Raw genomic sequence first — 26,262 nt, 5'->3', positions numbered from 1 at the left:
TGCTGACCCAGGTTCCATCTCCAGCATAACATATGGTCCCTCAAGCCTGCCAGGAGTAATTTCTGAGCACAGAGCCAGGAATAACCCCTGAGCAATGCTGGGTGTGATCCCTCAAAATAAACAAAAAATTTTGCTACTGAGCCACTGTTGATCACACTGAGAGTGCAACAATGATGACAAAAGCTGGTTTTAAAGCAAATGGTATGCAATCTAAGTCACATAAAAACAAACCCAATTAAGAATAGATGTTCTGGGGCTGGCTCAGTGGCGCTAGAGGTAAGGTATCTGCCTTGCAAGCGCTAGCCAAGGAAGGACTGCGGGTCGATCCCCAGGTGTCCCATATAGTCCCCCCAAGCCAGGGGCAATTTCTGAGTGCTTAGCCAGGAGTAACCCCTGAACATCAAATGGGTATGGCCCGAAAAACCAAAAAAAGAATAGATGTTCTCTGGGGCCGGTGAGGTGGCGCTAGAGGTAAGGTGTCTGCCTTGCAAGCAAGCGCTAGTCAAGGACCGCAGTTTGATCCCCCTGCGTCCCATATGGTCCCCCCAAGCCAGGGGCAATTTCTGAGGGCTTAGCCAGGAGTAACCCCTGAGCATCAAAAGGGTGTGGCCTCAAAAACCAAAAAAAAAAAAAAAAAAAGAAATAGATGCTCTAAAAAAATAGATGTTCTGTGGCATTAAATATATAATTTATTATATATTGTAAATTTATATAATTATATAGATAAAAGAACATATATTTATAAAAATATACAATATATTGCATATATCGTAAAATCACTTAGGGCTAACAAATAAGCTCAGAGACAAAAGTGCCTGGTTAGCAAAAATGAACCAATGAGGGGTTGGAGCTAACAGCACAGTGGGAAGGGCATTTGACTTGCACACAGCTGACCTGGGTTTGATCCCCAGCATATCATAGGGTCCCCGAGCCTGCCAGGAGTGATTTCTGAGAGCAGAGCCAGGAGTAACATTACCCTGAGTGCCGGGTATGGCCCAAAAACAAAACAAAAAGAACCAGTGAGTTCAAACTACAGTACTCTCTAGTTGTACAAGTGCAATCCAGCACAAGCAAAAATGTTTGGAATTTTAGGGGCCACAGCAAAAGATATCATTGTAATCTCCAGTGAGCACATAAAGCAAGAACTACAGATGAGTAGTGAGGACAACATAATCAAGCGTATTTATAAATAACAGTAACAAAAGGGAAAGTGATCCCAAGGAGATAGTTCAAAGAGCTAGAATGCACACTTGACATGCAGAGGCCTGGTCCTATATGGTCCCTAAAGAACCATCCAAGAATACATGAGTTACCACCAGGTTGTGACCTAAAATACACATAAAAGGTGAGTAAGTTATTGACAATTATTAAATTAAAAAGGCATGTATAGGATACTTAAGTAACGAACTTCCAACTTTTAAAAAGATATAAAAACAAAACCTATAACACAGGCTTTTTATCTGAGGTTCAGTGAGTGAGTCCAATTCCTAACAAAAAACAAAAAACAAAAAAACAATCACTTGGGATGCTTTTTTAAAAATTCAGGGGGCTGGAGAGATAGCACAGGCAACAACCCCTGACACAGAAGAAAGCCTAGAGCACGGGGCCAGAGAGATAGCACAGCAGAAGGGCGTTTGCCTTGCAAGCAGCCAAACCAGGACAGATGGTGGTTGGAATCCCGGCATCCCACATGGTCCCCTGCGCCTGCCAGAAGTGCTTTCTGAGCTGTACAGAGCCAGGAGTAACCCCTGATCGCCACCAGGTGTGGCCCAAAAACAAAAACCTAGAGCACAACTGAGTATGGGCCCAACAAACTCAGATCTACAACTACTTTCCCATTTAGCTCAATCTTCAAGGATGAAATCTAGTACCAATAATTTTAAGTCTCTTCCCCTCTCTGCACAGTGTGATTTTGTTTTGAGGCGGGGTTCCTCCCATGCAGTGCACAATGGGCCTGGTTTAACTGGCAATATCTGACCATCCCAGATCCCAGAAGTGTCATCTTTTTGTCTTTGAGCCACACCCAGTTGTGTGTGCCAGGGACTGAATCCAGGTTGGCCATGCGTAAGGCAAGCACCCTACTGCTGTACTACTGTTCTACATCCCCCACCCAAGTATTTTCTTAGGTACAGGGAAAAAATCAAAGCCTCCATCTTTGAGGAACCTGCTTGAAGATAATCACCATAAACTGAAATTAAATCACTCTATCTGGTGTTTTTCAGCTTAGAGAAGATTTCCAGTGCTTGTTGTTGAGAAAGGCTAGATTGCATGCTTTAAATGTAGGAGCCCCAGGTTCTTTCCCAGGCACAATAAAGTGACCCGAGCATAGCGAAAAAATAGGTATTCTGAACTCTAAGTCAGAAGTAGCCCCGTGGCACTCATCAACAGAAACTCGGTTTTCCATTGTTGAAACAAAAGGATGGTTTTAGTAGTTTTCTTTTGGACCTCACCCAGCTGTGTTCAGGACTTACTCCTGGCAGGCTCCGGGATCATATGGGATGTCAAGGATTGAACCCAGGTCAGCCACAAGCAAGGCAAGCACTCTACCCACTGAACTATAGCTCCAGTCCCAAAAAAGTATATTTTAAATATAGAAAAGTAAAGAAACAATTCACCCTTTCATGAGCAAGGCCCCAAGTTCAACTCCAAAGACACATGTTCCTGTTATCATTGAGCCCAAACACCCATCAGGCATAATACATTTAAAAGAGCAGTCCCCAGACTCCAGAGCACAGCCCCATGGCAATAAAAGGACATACAATCCATTTCTCTAGGGATTTCAACTCTTAATATTACTATAAGTTCACTATATATTCTACATGAAAGCCTAACATTAACAACTCCCCCAAAGCATGTATTATATAATATCAATGAGATTAACTATAAGTAAAATAGCTATTTACTGGCTAGGTCACTGGATACAGCAAAAGTACAAGGTTTGGGGTCTAAGCAATAGTATAGTGTGTAGGGTGCTTGCCTTGCATGTGGCTGATCTGGGTTCCATCCCTGGCATCCATATGGTCCCCAGCACCTGCCAGGAGTGATGTGAGTGTACATCCTTGCCATGTATGCCCCCCCAGTACAAGTTTTGGGGCTGGAGAGATAGTACAGTGAGGTAGGGCACTCACCTTAAACATGGCCAACCTGGGTTCTATCTCCCACACCCATATGCTCTTGAGTCCCTCCAAGAGTGATCCCTGAACACAGAGCCAAGAGTAAGCCTGACTAAAACTGGGTGTGCTCCACCTCAAATTGCAAGTTTACCAGAAGATTCAAAAGATTATACAAGTGAGAGGAGACTGGAGTGAGTTGGATAGGGTATTTACAGATACAGGTTCGACCCTTCTGTATTCCACATGGTCCCCTCAGCCTGCCAGGAGTAATCTGCATGCCACTGGAAATGGGCCAAAAACCAAACCAAAATAACAAAAATGAGAAAACATATCCTGCTATGGTGTTATCATATTTAACGATATCAAAAGGTTAAGTTTCAAAAAATAATTCAACACTTCATTTCAATATAGTTAAAAAGTTAACTTTTATCCGAGTCACGGCACAAAAAAAAATAAATAAAAAGTTAACTTTTTAGTTAAAAATACCTTAAAATAGTTAAAATAGATAAAAGAAATGATTCACAATACCAATACCTGAAGTTACTTATAACTTCCTCAAAACCCCTATTCAAAATGTGTAAAGAAAGTTAAAGGTTATATGCTACTTCTTCTTAAATAACCAAATGATAAATACGGTGTAGTATCTAAGTTTATTTTGATTTATTTATTTGTTTGTTTGGAACCATATTCTGTGGTGCCTTAGGGCTAATTCCTGGATCTGAGTTCAGAGATCACTTCTGAACAGCTTAGGGGAACAGGCTGCCAGAGATCAAACCTAGTGCAGGTGCAGGACCTTATGCACTGTAATCATTACTCTGATACTTTTAGTGATATTCTTGTTTAAAAATACCCCCCAAACCCACCTTTTAGTAGCAGACAAAACTAAATGATCACTGGATGCAAGAAAATGCTTTGTAAGCAGGCGGCTGAGGTTTTAAACCTGGCACACCCCCAATTAATCAGGAGTTATCCCAGATTACCACCAGGCAACGGCCAAAAATCCAAAGCGGGGTTTAAAAAAAAAAAAATCAATAAAACCCTAATTGACCCTTTTAGACAACTCTCTATAACTGGACTATCCCTCGGGTAAAGTTATAATTACTAAAATGATCTATATCCCTTCAAAATGTTATTTACAACCTTCACATGCATATGCTAAATCTTACAGAAATACACTTATTTTCTCTTACATTTAAAAAACTAGAAAACACTATGTGGGGAAACAGCTCAAAAGGCTGAAACACACACATTTAGGAGTCTCAGACTGAACCCCAGTATAGCATGGCCACTTACAAGAAAGAACCAACAAGAGCAACTCTTGAGCAAAGATCAAGGACTATCTCCCCTACTTCAATCCTGTTAGGTGTGGCACAATAAGAAAAGCAGAAAACACTGCACAGCAGCAATCTAATTGCATAATGTGTACTATATTCACCTAGTTCATTTTTCAGAGAAACAGTACTCTTTAGAGGAGTATTTGCTCCCCTTTAAACATATACAGGTAAGTTTCCTGAAAACTACTAACATTAACGGGGCATATTAATATATCCACAAGTATTTTTAATCCTGACACTACCAAATTGTCTTCCAAAATGGAAAGAACACTTTTCAAAGTAAGTAACTTGAAGCACACAGTAAACTAAAGTACAAGATTCTTCCCTTACGATGAAACTTCAGAAAATCAATTCTAATTATATCCTGGAGGAAACAGTATTAGGTATCAGAGGCACCCTCAAGTCAACTATTAAGTATAGCTTACTAGCAAAAACTCAGTCTACAAACTTTATATAACCTGAGTTTTTTTCTCTCAAAAACATCGAATAATCACAACAAAATATACTTCAGAATAGAACAAGTGTTCTTTTTTTTTTTTTTTTTTTTTTTTTTGGTTTTTGGGCCACACCCGGTAACGCTCAGGGGTTACTCCTGGCTACGCGCTCAGAAGTTGCTCCTGGCTTGGGGGACCATATGGGACACCGGGGGATCGAACCGCGGTCCATCCAAGGCTAGCGCAGGCAAGGCAGGCACCTTACCTTTAGCGCCACCGCCCGGCCCAGAACAAGTGTTCTTATTAAAGATTTATTTATAAACACGAATACTGATCCTAGAAAAAGAAAACTGAAGTTATGCTGTATCATGAATTCAGGCCCAGTAAGCCCCCAAGTTACTCCTTCTGGGTCACCTCACAGGACTTCTAAATGAGTCACCTTTAGAGCATTCAGACTTTCCTTCATTAAGCATCAATTTCAGGGTTGGCTAGACAACTTCAACTCTCTAGCTTAATACACAAAGTAGTAGAATCAAATTTCCAAAGAAACATAATTAACATTAGATATTTTAAATACATATATTGAACACCAACTCCTATAGTCATAAATATGAATTATGTTTTTTTTTTTGGTTTTTGGGCCACACCCTGTGACGCTCAGGGGTTACTCCTGGCTATGCACTCAGAAGTTGCTCCTGGCTTCTTGGGGGACCATATGGGACGCCGGGGGATCGAACCGCGGTCCGTCCTAGGCTAGCGCAGGCAAGGCAGGCACCTTACCTCCAGCGCCACCGCCCGGCCCCAAATATGAATTATGTACAGAAGCAAAAGCAAAATGTACACACATCCCAAACTTTTGTTTTCCCTTTTTTGGTTTTTGGGTCACACCCAGCAGCGCTCAGGGGTCATTCCTGGCAGGCTCAGGGGGCCACCTGGGATGCCGGGATTTGAACCACTGTCCTTCTGCATGCAAGGCAAACACCCCACCTCCATGCTATCTCTCCAGCCCCTACTTTGCTTTTCTTAAACGCTGCCCATCTGGACTCACTACCTGGTACTATATATGGTCCCCTAAGCACCAGCAAGAGTGATCCCTGAGCTCTGCAGCCAGGAATAAACCTGAGTACTGCTGGGTGTGGCCTCTAAACAAAAACAAGCAAAAAGGCTTTACAAGGCTTCAAATACCATGGAGAATATAAATAAGAAATATATGGTCGGCCTGGAGAGATAGCACAGCAGTGTTTGACTTGCAAGCAGCTGATCCAGGACCAAAGGTGATTGGTTTGAATCCCGGTGCCCCATATGGTCCCCCATGCCTGCCAGGAGCTATTTCTGAGCAGACAGCCAGGAGTAACCCCTGAACACCACCTGGTGTGGCCCAAAAACCAAAAATAAAATAAAATAAAATAAAAAAATAAAAAAGAAATATATGGTCAAGGTTTTTAGAAGTAGTGTAATTAATTAGCATCATAATCATTCTTTTTGCCAACACCAGTGAAACTGATAGCAAAGAAAAAATGAATTCAAGGTAAACTATTCCTTTCTAGTTGTCACCCCCTCCATTTTTGTGGCCATACTCGACAGTGCTCAATACAGGTTGCCAGGGATTGAACCCGGGACAGTCACATGCAAGGCATGTGACTAACCCAAATTCCAATGTGTTGCATATGAAGACATCAAAGTAATAAATTTAGGTAGAGAGCTGATAGTCCAAGGAGCGGCAGAAAGATGATTTAAGGAGTCTAAAGGAAGGCATCAGCAAAGAATGCTCTGCTGGTGAGGGGCTGATATTCACTTGTCTGCCATTTCTCCAGGAGGAAGACAATTCAGAGACTTTGCTAGGCTTCCCTTCACACACCCCTTTTGGGATGTAAAGATCCATTCAAGCTTGATTAGCAGTAGAGAGGTACTTTTCTCTGTTACCAACATATGCCCTTCCTCCCATGTGGATTGATACTGAACAATAAATATATGTGGAGGCTGGAAGCCTCCTGAACCTCATGCAGACTTGTCTCTCTCATGTCTGTCTTTTTTTCTTAATGCCCTTGCTCTAGGCCTGTTCACTAGTTGCTGGACTCTGACATGAATGATCATATTAAACTGCCCTATACTGTTCTGAGGAGAAAAATATGTTATTTGAATTACTTTCTTGCATAAAGTTTTCAACTGAATGGGGCTGGAGGTACTCCATAGTATGCTTGCAGTAGGCAAACAATCCAGGCTTGATCCCTGAGCATACCACATGGTTCATCAGGAACAGTGTGGAGGGCAACTCAAAACCAAATTCTCTTTTTTTCCAATTGAGATTGATCACAGTATGTATATTGGCTTGGTTTCAGATACTATATAACTTGAACATGCCCAACTTATGTAATAAATAGGAGCCTGACATAGTATATAGGGCTTATTAAGATGCTTGCCTTCCAGCTAGTGGTCAACCCTAACTCAATCCTGGATATGGCATCTGGATACCCCTAAGTAGCATCAGGAGTGACCAATAAGTGACCCATGAGCACAGAGGTAGGTGTATCCCTAAGAGCAATTCCAGGTGTGACCCAATAAATTGAAATGGAAGAATATACCCAGTCTCAGCTATTTATGATTTTTCGTATTTATGACCAGTTATTTCTATCATACAAATTGTTCACACGTGCTGAGTTCCCATAAAGAACTAAATGATTAGGTACTTCTAAAATCCTTTCCCCCAAACATCTAATCTGGGGCTAGATACAGATCAATTCATGCTCTATATGTGGGAGATCTCAGTCCAATTCCCTTCACTGCATAGTCCTGTAGTAGCAACAGGAGCAAACCCAGAGCAAAGCCTAATTTTTTTTGGGGGGGCCACACCCATTGGCGCTCAGGGGTTACTCCTGGCTATGCACTCAGAAAACGCTCCTGGCTTGGGGGACAATATGGGATGACGGGGGATAGAACCGTGGTCTGTCCTAGGCTAGTTCATGCAAGGCAGATGCCTTACCTCTAGCGCCACAGCTCCGGCCCCAGCAAAGCCTAGTAGTACTGTAAGTCCCAACATATAATTTAGTGCAATCCCAACCCCAATAAAATTTACTAGAGGGGAGGTAATGTGGCTCAAGAGTAGAGCACATATGAGGTATCACTACTGGTAGTCTCCAGGATAAATAAAATCTACTACTTTGTTTTGGGGACACTTCTTGCTGTGCTTAGCACTTACTCCTGGCTCTGATCTTAGCAATCACTTCTGGTGGTGCGCAGAGGACCATACAGGATGCTGGGAATTGTGTATTACTCATCTTTCATTAATTTCACTCAATGGATGCACCGAATATCTTCTCAGATATTTTCAGTCTTCTTTGATTAAAATATGCATGATAATACTTAAACTACTACAGCCCTCCATGTAATTTTTCTATTCATTTATTATATTCATTTATTCAATGAACTAGTGTTTGTGATTTGATTTTAAAGCTAATAGTAAAACTGAAAGATAAATTCTAAAATATTAAAAGAAACTGGTGATATTCCTTTTCCATCTTTTAACACTCATGAATGGTCTTCCTCATCCCACCCCCACAGAGAGTGGAGGCTTTGAGTCATACCCTGCAGTGCTCAGTCTATTCCTGGATCAGCAGTCAGGGGGATATATGGTGTTGGGGATTGAGTTGAGGAAATGCAATATGCAAGCTAAGTGCCTTTTATCTTCTGTTCTATTTGTCTAGTCCATGAATGTTTTCTTTCAAGGTTATTTGTCTCAAATGCAACACATAGGCCTCAATCATTATCAGTCAATTTATACAAGTGCATCACACATTTCTAATCAGTCATGTAAGGGGAGAAATGGTAATCTACTAAACAGAAATAGCAATATATAATAATTCATCATAATCAAGATTTAACCAGTCTCTCCCCCACCATCTATAAAAGGTGCCTTGGCCTAGTCTTTACATCACTAAAATTCTGAGTAAGGTGCTTACCTTGCACCCTTGCACACCCTTGTGGGTTCAATCCACAGCACCATACAGGATTCCATTAAACCCTACCAGGAGTGGTCTCTGAGTACAGAGTCAAGAGTAAGATCTGAGCACAGCTATGTACAGCCAAAAAAACTAACATTTCACTCCACTCTAAAGCACTTTTCTAGTCTTTTTCTTGATCACTACTACACTAAGGATCAAAACCTTTCCTATGCAAAAATCACTTACAAAAATGCAACCTCCAAGTAACACAAAATTCTCCTACTTGAGTGAGAGTTCCTTATAATGAAATGAAGACCAAGTTAAAATGCACAATAAAGGGAGACTTAATACACTGACCAACCCCCCAAACAATGGTACATTAACTGACACAACGTAACTAATACACTATAACTTTTGAGAACTCTTTATTTTGTTTATGACCTCAGAGCCAGGCAGTCTCCCAAAAGATACTGTACAGCAACATTTCTCAACAGGGAGTTATCTGCCCCTTGGTGGGGCTCCAGGAAGTTCCACTGATGTTAGGAAAGGTTATGCGTGTGCAGTGTTCTCTGGTCATGTACATTTTAGAATACACCTAGATTCAGATACATCTGTCATGACCATGCCAGTACATTCTAAACTGTATCATCAATACAAAAGTAGTTTAACTTCATATTGTGAAATTAAGCAGTTAGTCCCAAATCCTTTTTTTAGGGGGTTTGGGAGAGGTACATTCAGAGGTTCTCAGGGGGTTAGATTCCATCCCCCCCTCAACCATTTATTGGCTCAGGTCTCTACTTCATCCTCTTATACACTTCTGCTCCAGAAACTGAAAGGAAGGCTATTTTTAAAAATCCAAGAGTCAAACAGATTTTCCATTCCCAGTTTTAATCTCAATTTAATTTTTTCCCCCAAAAGGATGGCAATAAAAGCTAGTAAAGGGGAAAAATAAAGAAGGGGCCGAAAAGACAGCACAGTGCTAGGGTGTTTGGCTTGCATGCAGCGGACACGGAAAGGACCTGGGTTTGATTCCCGAAATCCCATATGGTGTCCCAGCCTGCCAGAAGCGATTTCTGAGTACAGAGTCAGAAGTAACCCGAGAGCTGCTGGATGTGGCCCAAAACCCAAAAAAAGAAAAGAAAAGAAAAAAAAAAAAAAGAAAATGGTTAGTTTAACAGGGTGAGTGGTTCCTTTATCATAATTTTTCCTTTCTTTCTAACTCCCTCAAAAAGGAGTCTCCTTAACCCAAATCCAAGGTCTCTACACTTTATTCCTAGCTTATCTCCCCTTAATAAAAACCAAGGGGTCTCCACAAACTCCATTCACAAAGAGGTAAGAAAATGTCAGCTGACGGGCCCGGAGAGATAGCACAGCGGCGTTTGCCTTGCAAGCAGCTGATCCAGGACCAAAGGTGGTTGGTTCGAATCCCGGTGTCCCATATGGTCCCCCGTGCTTGCCAGGAGCTATTTCTGAGCAGACAGCCAGGAGTAACCCCTGAGCAATGCTGGGTGTGACCCAAAAACAAAAAAAAAAAAAAAAAATCTTGAAAATGTCAGCTGACAATCAAAAGGGGACCACCAGATGAGTGATTCATATATACCACACTCCTCTAGTATTCTTTTAAAGTTTTTTGTTTGTTTGTTTGTTTGTTTGTTTTGGGGCCACACCCATTCAACGCTCAGGGGTTACTCCGGGCTTTGTGCTCAGAAACCCTCCTGGCTTGGGGAGACCATATGGGACTCGGGATCAAACCAGTCCCGTCCTAGGCTAGTGCTTGTAAGGCAGATCTGCTCCAGCCCCTATTGTACAGTTTTTGCTTTAATGTTGGCCTCATTTCCAATACCCACCTGAAGACATGAACTCTTAAATCTGATAGCAAAAACAAAAGAAGCACTGAGAACCTGTGTATAGGTTATTCACCTTCTCAGATATTCCTCATTAACACATTATCTCCGGCTTGTACCACCAATGGCTAACATGTGATTTTATTAATAAAAACTGCAGAGCCTGTGTCAAAGGTCAAGCCAAAGTCAAATTCTTTATTCATGTCAGGCAGATCATGTATACAGGAACACAAGAAGACTCAAATGGAAGTTATAAGAATAAAATATAAAGCACTTTTTAAAGTTGCAATTCACAATGCAATTGTTATGCTTTACTAGATTGTTTTGAGTTTGGAGACTGTAGAAAATGTCTTAAGTGTTTCTGATTAATATCTGGAAGTCAAATGTTAAAATCACATGTAAATTTTAACACTGTTGAGAAATAGTTTGTGGCATAAACAGAAAGCTTTCAAACAATTATAATAAAAATGTTCTATTTTACAAACTGATTCTACAGTTCACTATAGGTACAATTAATTTTCTTTGTTTTTTCTTTTTTTGATTTTTGGGTCACACCCAGCAGTGCTCAGGGGTTACTCCTGGCTCTCTGCTCAGAAATCGCTCCTGGCGGGCTTGGGAACCATATGGGATGCTGGGATTCAAACCACCATCTTTTTGGGTTTTTGGGCCACACCCGGTGGCGCTCAGGGGTTACTCCTGGCTGTCTGCTCAGAAATAGCTCCTGGCAGGCACAGGGGACCATATGGGACACCGGGATTCGAACCAACCACCTTTGGTCCTGGATCGGCTGCTTGCAAGGCACCGTTGTGCTATCTCTCCGGGCCCTCGAACCACCATCTTTCTGCATGCAAGGCAAACGCTTTACCTCCTTGCTATCTCTCCGGCCCCGCAATTCATTTTCACCTTTAACAGTACTTCAAGAAGGAAAGAGGCAGTGAAACAAGACTAAGAATGGATTTAAGATCCATAAGCTTTGGGTATCTCAATTTAGCACGTTTAGTCAAATCATTCTCTAAGTCTTTTGGTTATGTTACTGAAGATAATACATGTTCCATGAACTTGTTAAAAGATCTGTGTAGGCCCGGAGAGATAGCACAGTGGCATTTGCCTTGCAAGCAGCCGATCCAGGACCAAAGGTGGTTGGTTCGAATCCCGGTGTCCCACATGGTCCCCCGTGCCTGCCAGGAGCTATTTCTGAGCAGACAGCCAGGAGTAACCCCTGAGCACCGCCGGGTGTGGCCCAAAAACAAAAAACAAAACATAACAAAAAAAAAAAAAGATCTGTGTACTTGGAAAAATAGGATAATGTGTCATACACTCCTCCAACCCCAATTATTTGTCTTCAACATTCTAATTACATTTATGGAAACATATCAAATAACTTTTAAAACTAAACACACATATAGACACAAACATATCACACACTTCATATGGGAATCTATTTTGAGTGCAACATCCAACAGTGCTTCAGGGTTAACTCTGATTTGTACTCAGGAGTTACTCCTGGCAGATTTGGGGGGCATAGGGAATGCTACGGATTAAACCTGAGTCAGCATATGAGAGAGCCTTACCCTATATACTATTGCTTTGGCATTCCTATGGAAATTTAAGTCAAACAGTTGCAGCTCCTATAACTAAAAGGAAGCCCTATTCAGTCTCCAAAACTCGTACACATGTAGCAAATGCTAAATGAAGTGAAGCTTTTTTTTTTCTTTTGGTTTTTGGGCCACATCTGGCTGCACTCAGAAATTGCTCCTAGCAGGCTTGAGAGACCATATGGGATGCAGGGAATCAAATCTGAGTCCATCCCAGATCAACTGCATGCAAGGCAAATGTCCTACCGCTGTGCTATCTCTACGGTTCCTGAAGGGAAGCTTTAATCAGCATTTTATTTATAATACTTATAGAGCAATGGAAAGAGCATACCTAGGTAAAATGCCTTTTGGTGGGGGACTATCTGGCCACCAAATAACATTCTTCAAAAGTGTTAAGACCTGAAAGCCCAAAAGTCTTCCCTAAATTAAACCACTGCTAAAAGTCATGTTAATTATGCAAGTTATAATAGTTAAAATGTCAGTTGTTGATACTATTTACGTCTTTCAATAAGTAGTTGGAAACATACATATATCTAGATTAGATATAGTCAAGTTACGGACACTGTAGCTGGGACCAAACTGCATCCACTACCACCAACTTTTTAACAACCAATAAATTATGATTCCCAAAAATCACAAGGTGCACTACTACATAAACACAATCTTGGCTTTGATATAAACCTTAGTCACTTCTTCGGGGTATGGGAGTCAACTAGTTAATCATACAGAAATTTTATTCACTTTTGTTTATAAATACACCCGATTATCTTCATTTTGAACACCTACCAGTTAACGGCTGATGAAATTCCGCAATAATGATCCTTACTTTTTCAAAATCACAATGATTTCTTATGGTATACTTATGTACCAATTAACTTCAAATATTTCATTCAGATCAGATATATAAGATAGAAAGTTTTTACCTAATCAAGCCTTATAGTAAAAATTACTGAAAGTATCTATCTAAACAAACCTTATAATAAAGATCACCAAAGTATCTCCAACAACATCTTTTCTTGAAGAAAAAAAAAAAAACGGAAAAAGGCTATTAAAGAAAGAGACAGTTCAGAGGCTAGAGAGATAGAGGGTAGGGAGTTTGCCTTGCAAGAAGGGAACCTGGGTTTGAGCCCCAGGATCCCTTAAGGTCCCTAGAGGCCCCCCCACAGCACAAAGCCGGGAGGGAGGGAAGGAGGAGAGGAGAGGGGGAAGTGAAAGAGGAAGGGGGGAGTGAGGGAGGGAGGAAGAGACAGTGTGTGTTCAGGGGGTAGAGCAATAATACAGCTGTTGGGACCCAGGTTCAATCTCTAGCATCCCATAAGGTTCTGCCGGGTATGGTCCCAAAACAGAATACCAAAAAAAGAACAATCCAAGTCTTAAACCTAATTCATCCCCTATATTCAACTTCAAATTTATTCAGCAAATATACTTGAAATACTTAAGTAGTGTGTATGCTATGCAGTAAGTAAATCCCAACTTCAAATTCTATTTCTCTCTTGGAAATAAAATCTGGATACACTGACTAAGCAATGAAATGTTGAAAATCTGTTCAATACAGTTTTACAAAGACTTGGAATGGTGGAAATTTACCAGATACATTCAACTCCAGCCACTCCACCTTAGTATCCAGCTATCACTAAAAACAAACCTACCTTCATGTTCATCTACAAAAGATTTCTAACTAGATTCAGACTCCATGAAAATAAACATGATTTTATTTATTACTCAAATAAATTAAAACTGTTTAATCCCCCCAAATTACAAGAGAACTTTAGGAATAACTAAGATATATAAACAACTATAATCTTTGGAAAATGTAGACTTAATGAACTAGCTCCCCAAAGGTCAATCACAAGGATTTAATGTGCAGTGTAGCTCCAATGGTCTTCCAATATTGTTATCTAGCCTCCAATGTATTCACATAAGGAGCTAGTCATCTAGCCACATTTCTCACAATCTACAAATACTGAATCTGAAAAGTCACTTATAGTATCTAAAATTAAGTCTTTTCAACATACGTTACTTTTAAAAGCCTATTTCTAAAGTATGTCTTAAATACCCACCTTATTTGATTAGAGAATTAAAAATTGAAATTCAGTTTCACACCAACCAGTAGCTTTATTCAGGGCTGAGATAAATCAATCTAAATTTGATTCACTTATACCGCAATTTTCACAGCACGGCTTCACCTACACCAAACTCATGAACCTAATTTTCATATCAAACCACCAAACGACCAAGACTAATAGTTCCCTAATAGCTCTTGGTTTGACTAAACACTAACATTACATACACTCTACAATTCTGCAAGAAAATGAAATGCGAAAAAGATAATTTTCAAAAAGGGAGACATATTCTTGGTAGAAACCAGCATTTTTTTTTTACATAAGAAAGCTGCAGTTATGAGACAATACAAAATAGCTACTATCTAAAATTAGTGACCCGTTTCCCAGGCCCTTGGGAAACACAAAATATGAACTGGATACCAAAATATAAAGTTTAGCGTCAGTAGTAGGTCGACTAAAACGTTCCACATTCAACAACTGTGGCAGAAATCATGTAGGCTCTTCCCACAGTATCTTAAACATACTAAGCGCTCAATCAACAGTTGCAACCACTAGTTAAGTCACAGACAACTCTTCCAACAAAGAGCTAATGCACGAATCGTTGGTCTTAACAGTGTAGGTTGCTTTAAAGAAAAACACATATACACACACACAAAACAAAATGGCATAATGCCAACTATGTTAAAAACTTGGAGAAGGGTTCCACACAATCCATTTTGAGTCAGCGGATAAATCATACACTACTGACACTTGATTCCCAAGCCAAAAGCTCCTTTTGTAGTATGACTCACCAAATTCTTCATTTCTTCCAACTAGGAAAAGAAAAATAAGTTACACTTCTAACTCGACATGATGATGACCTTCTTACGAATTAGGTTAGAAGTTTGCCTTTATTTATTTACAAAAAAAAAAAACAAAACTTTATTAAAACAACACGTTTTAAATCTCGAAGAGATTTTTTTACAAGTCCCCAAGTCCCCTGAAACAAGCACACTAAAAGCTGTGATCTTGAATTAGGTGAGGACCCCCACTCCAGGATCTTGGGTTAACTAAGAATCTGCCTTTTCGGGGACCCTTCTCTGTGGGGGCAGCTTTGGATTCCAGCCCCGGGACCAAGTGCAATTTATTATTTTATTTAAGAAAAAAGAAAAACTTTGTTAAAACAACACGTTTTAAATAAATCTCGAAAAGATTTTTTTACAAGTTCCCAAATCTCCTAGACAAGCACACACTAAAAGCTGTGGTCTTGAATTGGGTGAGGACCCCTCACCCCCAGAACTTGGATCTAAGAATCTGCCTTTTCGGGGACCCTTCTCTCTTCTCAGCTTTGGATTCCAGCCCCGGGACCAAATGCAATTTATTATTTTATTTAAAAAAAAAAAACACTCTTTACTAAAACAACACTTTTTCAATAAACCTCGAAAAGATGATTTTACAAGTCCCCTGGAACACTAAAAGCACACTAAAAGCTATGGCCTTGAATTAGATGAAGACTCCCCCCCCCCAGGATCTTGGGTCTTAAGAATCTGCCTTTTGGGGGAGAAAGCTTTGGATTTCAGCCCCGGGACCAAGTTAAATTTATTATTTTATAAAAAAAAAGAAGACTCCCCCCAGGATCTTGGGTCTTAAGAATCTGCCTTTTCGGGGACGTGTGTGTGTGTGTGTGTGTGTGTGTGTGTGTGTGTGTGTGTTCCAGCCCCGGGTGTGTGTGTGTGTGTGTGTGTGTGTGTGTGTATTCCAGCCCCGGGACCAAGTTAAATGTATTATTTGTGTGTGTGTGTGTGTGTATTCCAGCGGGACCAAGTTAAATTTATTATTTGTGTGTGTTTGTGTGTGTGTGTGTGTGTGGATTCCAGCCCCGGGACCAAGTTAAATTTATTATTTTATTAAAAAAAAAAACACTATTAAAACAACACATTTTAAATAAACCTCGAAAAGATATTTTTTTTTACAAATCCCCTGGAACAAGAATGCTAAAAGCTGTGGCCCTGAATTCAGTTAGGGACCCCCACCCCAGAATTTGGGGTTTTAAGAATCTATCTTTTCGGGGACCCTTCTCTCTCTTTTCTCTGCTTTGGATTCCAGCCCCAGGACCAAATGCAAAAAATAAAATAAAATAAAATAAAAGCCAAGAGCCTCGCCCCCAGCTCAACCCGGACCCCCGAACCCCCAGACCCACCCCACCCACCCTCCCAATCCAAGCCCCGACACTCCAGCCAGCGCTCCAATCCGCAGCCCGGGAGTCGGGGGGAGAGGCGCCATTTTAGGCGGCGGCGGCGACAACCAATCCCGCGCCGGCTCGTCCTTCCGCCCGTCCGGTGTGTCGCGAGCCGGGCCGCGCCGGTCTGGACCGGACCGGAGCGGACCGGACCGTGCGCGGGCCGCGGGCGGTGGAGGTGGAAGTGGCGGGTGGCCCGGGCCGCCATGTTGCGCCCTCCCGCAGCCGAGTGCAGGCGGCCCCCTCGCGCGCAGGCGCGGCCCAGCGCGGCTCACCTTCTCGCAGAGGCTCTTGACCTGCGACTCCGACAGCTGCTTGCACTCGTTGAGCTGCTCGATCCACTGGTCCAGCTCCTTGGTGAACACCTTCTCGTCCATGGCGCCCCCCGCCCGCACCGGCTGCCGCTCCGCGCTCCGCCCGCGCCGCCGCCCGCACACGGGCCACACGCACACGCCGCCGCCTCCTCCCGACTCCCTGGCCGGACCGCGGACTGAGCGCTGGGCCTGCGGGGCCTCGAGGGGCAGCGGAGCTCGGCCGCCCGCCCGCCGCTGCTCCACAAGAAGCTCAACTAGGCTCGCCTCGCCTCGCCTGGAGTGCTCCCGAGCTCTCGGCTGCTCTGTAATGGCGGCCGCCGGCGTGGTGACGTCACGCCCGGCGTCAGGCGGTGGGGGGGCACTCGAAGGGCCGGGGCGCGAGCAAAGTGCGCAAGCGCGGAGCCGACTCCGCGCCGGCGCAGGCGCGGTGGAGTCGGCCGCGGACTGGCACCTGGGCGAGTCGGGCGTGGTCCTCCTCCGCGAGGGCGGGGGAGGGCAAGGGGAGGGGGAAGGGAGGGGGAGGGGAAGTCCGACGGAGCGCGGCGCGGCGCAGGCTAATCCTAGAGGACGCGCGCTGCTGCTGGTTGGGCTCAGTCCAGTGGGGGCGGGGAGTGCTCGCAGTAGTGGCTCTACCTCAGAGGAGGTAAAGAAACAAGGAAAGGGCCCAGGGGCCGGAGAGATAGGAGAGATAGTGTGGAGTAGGGCTTTGCCTTGTGCAGAAGGACAGTGTGTGGGTGGGGGGGGGAGAAGTGGGGGGGGGGGAGAGAGAGAGAGAGAGATAAGATGAAAAAAGGAGAGAAAAGAAGGAAGGAAGGAAGGAAGGAAGAGAAAGAAGGAAGAAAGAAAAGAAGGAAGGAAAAAAGGAAGAAGAAAGGAAGGAAAGAGAAAGGAAAGAAGGAAGAAGTAAAAAAGAAAGGAAAGGAGGAAAGAAAGAAGGAAGGAAAAGAAAGAAAAGATAAAAGAGGGAGAGAAAAGAAGGAAGGAAGGAAAAAAGAGAGGAAGGAAAGAAGGAAGAGAAAGATAAGGAAGGAAGAAGTAAAAAGAAAGGAAGGAAAGAAATAGAAAGAAAGGAAGGAAAAGAAAGAAAGAAAAGATGAAAGAGGGAGAGAAAAGAAGGAAGGAAGAGAAAGAAGGAAGGAAGGAAGGAAAGAAAGAGAAAGGAAGGAAAGAAAGAAGAGAAAGATAAGGAAGAAGTAAAAAAGAAAGGAAGGAAGGAAGGAAGGAAGGAAGGAAGGAAGGAAGGAAGGAAAGAGAAAGAGAAAAGAAAGAAAAAGAAGAAAGGAAAAAAATGGCCCAGCAGCCAGGTTGGCAAGAAAATGAGAATTGCGACTCCCCCAGACTCCTCCTTGGTGCAGCAGTTCTGGAGTAGAATAATAGAACAGTGTTGGGGCTTCCTTCCTAATCTTTGGGGGACCCAGGAATAGAAAGGAGAGGTAGCTCGGCTTAGAAGGGCTTCTTCCTCTGCTTCTGGGCGTGCCAGGCACCTCCTAATTAGGTCACTGGTAGGCGGAGGAGGCCGCACTTGCCGGGGGAGTTCCGCGCCTGCACCTGACTGACTCCCCCGGCTCGCACCTGTTCCCCAAAGCCGGGTTGCTGGCTGGGCGCGATGACTCGCCGCCACTGGGCATGGCCTCGTTCGGCGCCTGACTGCCCCAGCTCATCTGTGGGCTTCAGGGCCCAGGTGTGCTCCTTCCTGCAACTCCTGTTCTCCCTGGAAAGGGAAGACAGTAGGCTGTCCGCACTGGCCTCCTTGATGAAGGCCTGTCGACCGGTCACCCCGTACCCGATTTGTGTGGTAGAAGCTGCGAGGACGACCCGCACTGTTTTGGGGAGATGGGGATGGGGAGCACACCTGTCAGGCTTGCTCCTGGCTCTACACTTAGAGATTGGTCCTAGGGTTCAAACCCAGGTCGGCCGTCAAGCACCCTACCGGTGTCCTACCTAAACTTTAAAAACACCTCTCCGTCTGACCATGAGTTTCTTGGGGTTTTAGGAATGTTTTCACATTCTGTTGTCCCTGCATTAATAGAAATAGTTATTTGACTCAAAGTACCAGCTCTGCTAGAGCTCCCAGGTTTGGGGTTAGAAAAGGACCAATCCGGGCCCGGAGAGATAGCACAGAGGTGTTTTCCTTGCAAGCAGCCGATCCAGGACCAAAGGTGGTTGGTTCGAATCCCGGTGTCCCATATGGTCCCCAGTGCCTGCCAGGAGCTATTTCTGAGCAGACAGCCAGGAGTAACCCCTGAGCACCGCCGGGTGTGACCCAAAAACCAAAAAAAAAAAAAAAAGAAAGAAAGAAAGAAAGAAAGAAAGAAAAGGACCAATCCTCGACAGACAAGCAGTCCTTTGCTGGCACTTCTAGTCTCTCTAAGCAACTGACTTTAAATGGCTTAGGGGACTGGACAGAGCTCAGGCTGATGCGCAACACTTCATGTAACTCCTATGCACAGAGCTTGGAGGAAGAGGTAGAGAAGTATTATGGTGTCCACTGGACCTGAGAGAAAAAGATTTTTCATAAAGAGTAAGACAAGAACACATCTCTGTAGCCTAGCCTCTAGACTCCTTTCCCCAATCACCCCTGACCCTGGTGCTCCATCAGTGTCTGCGATGAGATGCTCTGAAAGGACTGAAAATCCTGCTTTGTCCACTTTGACAACCTGCTTGGCGAGGCAGACTGGCTAGACCTTCCCAGGTTGGAAATTGCAGTTCAGCTTTCCCTTTGTACCTCCCACTAACTACCCAAAGAAAGTACTTCAGATCTACAATCTCAGAAGCTTATTTATAACAAACATACTTAATGTATCACTTGGTGGGAAAGCTTTGAATGAAACTTCTGACTTTTTTTTTTTTAAGTCAACACAACCAAACAATAAGAAAATAAGAAATAAGATAATAGTGAAATAAAAAAGACAATCACTCGATGCCCATGACTATCAAGCTGTGCCATTGTGCTATCTTATTTGTTTTGGTTGTCATGTACCTGTGTGAAGTCTGGTCCTGGCTGATGAGGCAAGAAGCAAGCAGGCACTCGGAAAGAAAAGAAAGATGCCCAAGAGAGTAGTGATTATTTAAAACTTCATCCTCCCAAATGCCACAGTCATAAAACTGACCTCCCAAGGAAGGAAATATGAAGCCAGGTCAATGTGACTTCCCTTTCTTTCCCTGTTCTCTACTTAGAAAGGTTGGTGTGTGTGTGTGAGTGTGTGTGTGTGTTGTATGATGTCAGTTCAGTTGATTAAAAAAAATTGAGATGCAGCCAGAGGGATAGTACAGTGGGCAAGATGCTTGTCTCACACTTGGCCATCCCTGGAACCCAATATTGCCCCCTAAGGACAGCCAAATACCAATGGACCAATAACTGCCCCCAGTGAAAAAGCATTGAGAGACACTGAAGAGAGAGTATAGGCAAGGTCCTTGCCTTACATTCTACTGGCTCAATATGAATCTCCAGCATCACATATGGACCCTCAGCACTCACAGGGATCACTCTTAAGCATAGAGCCAGGAGCAAGATAATAAGTGGGCTTTTCCAAAGCACTGTGAGCTCTTTGTTAGTACCATTAATATCAGTATAATTTATTTTCTCTTGATGCAGATTACTTGGCTCACACCACTGTAAAAATGGAGGAAAGATATAATTATATGAACTTAAAACATCCTGTCAAATAATTAGATACCATGGCTTAACTTCTTAAGGAATGAATTCTAGGAAGTACTTATTATTAGCATTAGGCAGTTAAGTAAAGAATTCAGATTATAAATAATACAAGAATATTATCAGAATGTCTTTTCCTTTAGAAGAAATCTATAGCTTTTACCTGTACAACTCAAAATAAGCAGTGAATTTGAAATTTTAGTTTGACTAGTTGGACCTGTCACAATTTTAAAACTGGGGAAAAGTTAAACAAAAAGAAAAGCAAATCAGGGGCCAGAGAGATATCATTGAGGTAAAGCATTTGCCTTGCATTCAGAAGGATGGTGGTTTGAATCCCAGCATCCCATATGGTCCCCCATGCCTGACAGGAGCGATTTCTGAGCATAGAGCCAGGAGTAACCCCTGAGCTGCTGGGTGTGACCCCCCCAAAAAAAGCAAATCAAAAAGAAATTGGTCGCTTAATTTCCTAACAAAAATACTGAATGTGGGGCCAGATAGATAGCATGGAGGTAGGGCATTTGCCTTGCATGCAGAAGGATGGTGATTCAAATCCCGGCATCCCATATGATCCCCGAGCCTGCCAGGCGCGACTTCTGAGCATAGAGCAGGTGTAACCCCTGAGCACTGCCCTGTTGATCCAAAAACCAATATATAATGAACCAAGAGAATATGCTTTAAGAATCTGAGGGGCGGGGCCGGGAAGGTGGCGCTAGAGATAAGGTGTCTGCCTTGTAAGCTCTATCAAGGAACGGACCGCGGTTCGATCCCCCGGCGTCCCATATGGTCCCCCCAAGCCAGGGGCGATTTCTGAGCACATAGCCAGGAGTAACCCCTGAGCGTCAAACGGGTGTGGCCCAAAAACCAAAAAAAAAAAAAAAAAAAGAATGTGTTTTGGGCCGGGCGGTGGCGCTAAAGGTAAGGTGCCTGCCTTGCCTGCGCTAGCCTTGAACGGACCGCGGTTCGATCCCCCAGCGTCCCATATGGTCCCCCAAGCCAGGAGCGACTTCTGAGCGCATAGCCAGGAGTAACCCCTGAGCGTCACCGGGTGTGGCCCAAAAACCAAAAAAAAAAAAAGAATCTGAGGGGCCAGAGTGATAGCTCTGATGCAGCTGATCTGGGTTCAATTTCCAGTATCCCATTTGGCCCCGAGTCCTGTCAGGACTGATCCCTCGGCATAGAGCAATGAGTCAGTTCCTCAAAAAAAAAAAAAAATCTGCTTAGATGGCAAACAGACTAAAACAAGTCTTGATGTTGCCTATAAGGTTTAAATGTAACTATAAATAGAAATCATTTGTTAATGGGTGTGGGGTAGAAGGATAAAAACTGAGAACAAATAGTTTTATGTAGGTACTTTTAGCCACGATATACAAATTAAAGCTAAACATGGAGAAGGAATATTCATTAGAAGCATAAGACACGGGTGGGAGAGTGGGTCGGGTCACAACTAGTGGTTCTCAGGTTTACTCATGTTTCTGAGCTCAGGAATCAAGCATGGGTGGTTTGGGGGTACTATATGGGGTTACTAGGATTAAACCTGGGTGGGTCATATACAAGGCAAGTGCCCTACCTGCTGTACTATTACTCTGGCCTTAGACATGAGACACATTTATTAGAAATTCTCTTAGTTTATTCTACTTTTTCACTTCTAGTTCCCTAACTTCTAAACCTACAGAGGCAAAGTACAGGTAGTAAGTAGTTCTAGAGTTGGATGGGCCTTGGTTTGAATTCTGTGTTCTGCAACTATTTTGCTATGTAAAGTTTTGCAAAACACCTAACTTTTCAAAGTCTCAGTTTACTCATCTATAAACTGGGGGGTAATTTGTGGTCCTTGGCAACAGAGTACTAAAGTGTCAGAAATATCAGATAAAGTCATTGGATAGGGATAGAGAGATAGTAGAGTGGGGTAAAGTGCTTACCTTGCCTGTAGCCAATCTGGGTTTGATCCCCAGCTCTACATATGGTTGGTCCCTGAGCACAGCCTGGAGTAAGCCCTGAGCACAGCCATGTATGGTCCAAAAACAAAACATAGATAAAGCCATTGGATAAAGTGATAGTATACTTTATCGGATAAAGTGAGGGAGGGGTTGGAGGTAGAAATTCAAAGAGCAGCAAAGATGGAATAAAAAAGAACACACCCTCATTTCCCTTGTCAAGCAAACATTTAGACTCGTGGGGAGGACAATCATTTAGGAATAAAATAAAGAATTAATACAGTTGTCCAAATCTCCTGTTTCTGTCATCTCAGAATCTTGCATCTGATAAAGATCCCATATCTAGTAACAGTTGACATGTTGTCAGATGCTTCTATGACCCAAAAGCCCTATATAAAGACCTTGGCAGTTAGCAGCTTAAGTGTTTCTACCCCTGAGAATCCTGCCATCTCTGAGCCTGCCCAGCCACATGCTTTATCCACTCCAGATACATACTGATAAATACTTGCAATTTATCCTTTTTTCTTTCCTTTGAAGTTAAAAAATTTTAATTTCTATTAACTCTTTTACTTGGAACTAAAATGCTAGCAATGTGGCTCAAATTCTGTGGCCAAGAACTTTGCCATAGATATAATACAACCCTTTCCCCCAGCTACTGCAGTTTTTGGCTAAGGAAAGAGAGAGAAATGACCATGTCCTCTGGTAGTATTAATGACATCCAGATACCGTTCTCAGTTTCAAAGGCAGTATTTTTTCTCTACTACTAGAAAAAAATCTCTGGAATGAAAGTGGAATGAAAGTCAAAGTTCATAACTCCAGAAGACTGCAATTTAAGATTATTGTCATTATTAATATTATGCCCTTATAGATGACCAACAGGCATATGAAAAAGTGCTCATTATCACTTATGATTAGGAAATTGCAAATCTAAATAATGACATTTATCTCATATCAGTGAGAATGGCACATGTCAAAAAGACTAGAAACAGGCAGTGTTAGTAGGAAAGGAACCCTCATCCACTGTTGTTGGGAATGTCATCAGATTCAGGTTCTATGTAAGCAATATGGAGATCTTTGGAAAAAATAGGAATGGAATTCCCATATGACCCAATGATATCACTTCTTGGCAGCTATCCATAATACACAAAGATATTAACTTGAAAGAATATACATACATACATACATCTGACAGCATTTGCCATGTTCATCACCACACAGCATAGTAGGCAAGATATGGAAACAAATACACAACTCTGGATAACTAGATCGGGAAGTTATGGTATGTATACACAATGGAATACCATGCAGTTCCAAGAAAGAAGAAAATCATGCAACTATCAGCAACATGGATGGAACTTGAGGATATCATGCTGAGTCAAGTTAGTCAGAAATGCAATGCAGAGGGCTAGAGAAATAGCACAGTGGTAGAGCATTTGTCTTGCATGCAGCCACTCCAGGATGAACCTTGGTTCGATCCCTGGTGTCCCATATGGTCCCCCAAGCCAGGAGCGATTTCTGAGTGCATAGCCAGGAGTAATCCCTGAGTGTCACTAGGTGTGGCCCAAAACACCCAAAAATAAAAAAAGAAAAGAAAAAAAAATGCAGGAGGAAAGGATCAAAAGCAACATGATGGGGAGTGAACTGATCTGTATAATTTAGTTGGAAGTTGGGGGAGGAGAATGGGGCCATGAGGGGTAGAAACACTAGTGATGGGTATTGGAGTTATATGTATAAGAAACCATTGATGATGAGGGCGGGCGGGAGGGGAAAAAAAAGAAACCATTGATAACAGTATTGTAAATACTAAATTCTAAACTTTAATTAATTAAAAAGGAAAAAGTTATATCTCAACACAAAATTATTTACAATATATTAAAACCCTATAAAACAATGCATTAATTTAACCTAAATTTATGAAATGTGTAAATGTTTATAAAGAGACCTTAGGAAGATATGTAGTGAAGTTTTAATTATGGTTACTACCACTGAATTGAACTGTTTTTAAATTTTTCTTCTTTTTCCTTTCTTGTGATGATCAAACCTAGGGCCTCATAGATACAAAGCATGTACTAAACAACATGTCGTATAAGCCTGTTATTTTTCCCTCCTCCTCCTTTTCCTTCTCTTTCTTCTCCTCATCTCCCTAATCTTTTTATTTTTGCATTTTTGGGTCACACTTCATGGTGCTCAGGGCTTATTCCTGCATCTATCTGTGCTCAGGGATCACTCCTGGCAATTCTGGGAAACTATATGCAGTGCTAGGGATCAAATGGGCTCAGCTGTGTGCAAGGCAAGCTTCATATCCCTATACTGTCTCTTCGCCCTGTCTTCCTGTGGGTGTTTTTTGTTTGTCTGTTTGTTTTTATTTTGGGGTTACACCTGACGGTGTTCAAGGGTTACTCCTGGCTCTATGCTCAGAAATCATTCCTGGCAGGCACAGGGGGACCATATGAGATGCCGGGATTCAAACCACCGACTGTTCTGGGTCAGCTGCATGCAAGGCAGATGCCCTACTGCTGTGCTATCTCTCTGGTCCCACCTGTTTTGTTTTGTTTTGGTAGTGCTCTGAAGCCACCAGGACTATCCAACGATGCTTGCAGAGAGTGGAGATTGTGGTACCAGGGCTCAATTTCAGAGTTCCATGCCTTTTAATTATATCCCCTATTTTCTTCTTTTTACTTATCATTTCCCCATAATAAAAACGTAGTGTTTTGTCAGATTAGAAGACAATTACCAAAATATCTGATTAATTATGACAAGAAGCTGCTTGGGGAAATCACTGACCCAAAGAACATGTAGTCAATAACTATATATCTTACGAGGTCCAAGAATATTACTCAAGAGGCCACATTTTTTTTTTGTGTGTGAAAAGCAGCCAGCCTAAAGCTCTCTGTAGCTTTCTCACAGCTTAATTCAATGCAGCCATTTCTCCTGCCTTCCCACTCATTAGAAACTCCTCTCCCGGGGCCGGAGAGATAGCATGGAGGTAAGGCGTTTGCCTCTCATGCAGGAGGTCATCGGTTCGAATCCCGGCGTCCCATATATGGTCCTCCCGTGCCTGCCAGGAGCAATTTCTGAGCCTGGAGCCAGGAATAACCCCTGAGCACTGCCGGGTGTGACCCAAAAACCACAAAAAAAAAAAAAAAAAAAAAAAACTCCTCTCCCTTAGCTCAATGGTGTCTCTCTCTTTATACTTATCGATTCTTTTCCAATTTCCACCTCTTTGTTTAGCCATTCCCCGCTGGATGCCCACTTTTATCTATATGAACCCTAATTCAAGATCAGTTCAAACTCTTACCCTCTTTATAGTCCCTCTGATCTGGTTTTCTTTTGACTGCTGGTACCTCGAAGACCCAGGAAGTTCCCAGGAGATCACAACCTTTAACCTAGTAGAAAAGCAGAGACCTGCACATGTGAGAACGAAGGTTAGAATAGAGGACTTGTTGGCTAGTTCCAAGTGGAGTTTCCCCTAAAGATTCCCAGAAAGGGCTGAAAAGATGGTAAGTCAAAGAATGAGCACATGTTTTATGTGCATGTTTTACGTTTTATATGCACTACATATGATTCTCCCATACTCCTCACAATCCATTCCCTAGAATGGATTCCCTACAACCCATATGGAAACAACTCCTGACCCTCTCCAGGTAAGATCCAGACTCCATTCCATTTCCCCATTTTTTCCAGAAGTACTTTGCAGGAGAGGGCAATATGCAGGTCTCCAGAGAGAAATTTTCCTTGCATTTTGTTCTTTTTCCTCTGGTGAATGAGCTCAGCAGTGCTTTAGCCTGACTTTAGATAAGATTTAGAAATCAGATTTTCCAAA

The 26,262-nt window shown here is 42.6% G+C and overlaps 1 protein-coding gene across 1 annotated transcript in view; it reads right to left on the bottom strand.

The window, feature by feature from the left end:
* Nucleotides 1-17,001, bottom strand: part of PPP2CA (protein phosphatase 2 catalytic subunit alpha) — a 29,003-nt gene extending 12,002 nt beyond the window's left edge. Inside the window, exon 1 of the mRNA XM_049786778.1 lies at nucleotides 16,815-17,001. Within this exon, the coding sequence (XP_049642735.1) occupies nucleotides 16,815-16,916 (102 nt within the window). The 5' untranslated portion in view covers nucleotides 16,917-17,001. The remainder of the gene's footprint in view (nucleotides 1-16,814) is intronic.
* Nucleotides 17,002-26,262: the final 9,261 nt, after the last annotated feature.

Source organism: Suncus etruscus, chromosome 14 (assembly GCF_024139225.1).
Source record: "Suncus etruscus isolate mSunEtr1 chromosome 14, mSunEtr1.pri.cur, whole genome shotgun sequence".
NCBI classification, from domain to species: domain Eukaryota; kingdom Metazoa; phylum Chordata; class Mammalia; order Eulipotyphla; family Soricidae; genus Suncus; species Suncus etruscus.
This window is presented reverse-complemented; position numbering and strand designations above follow the sequence as displayed.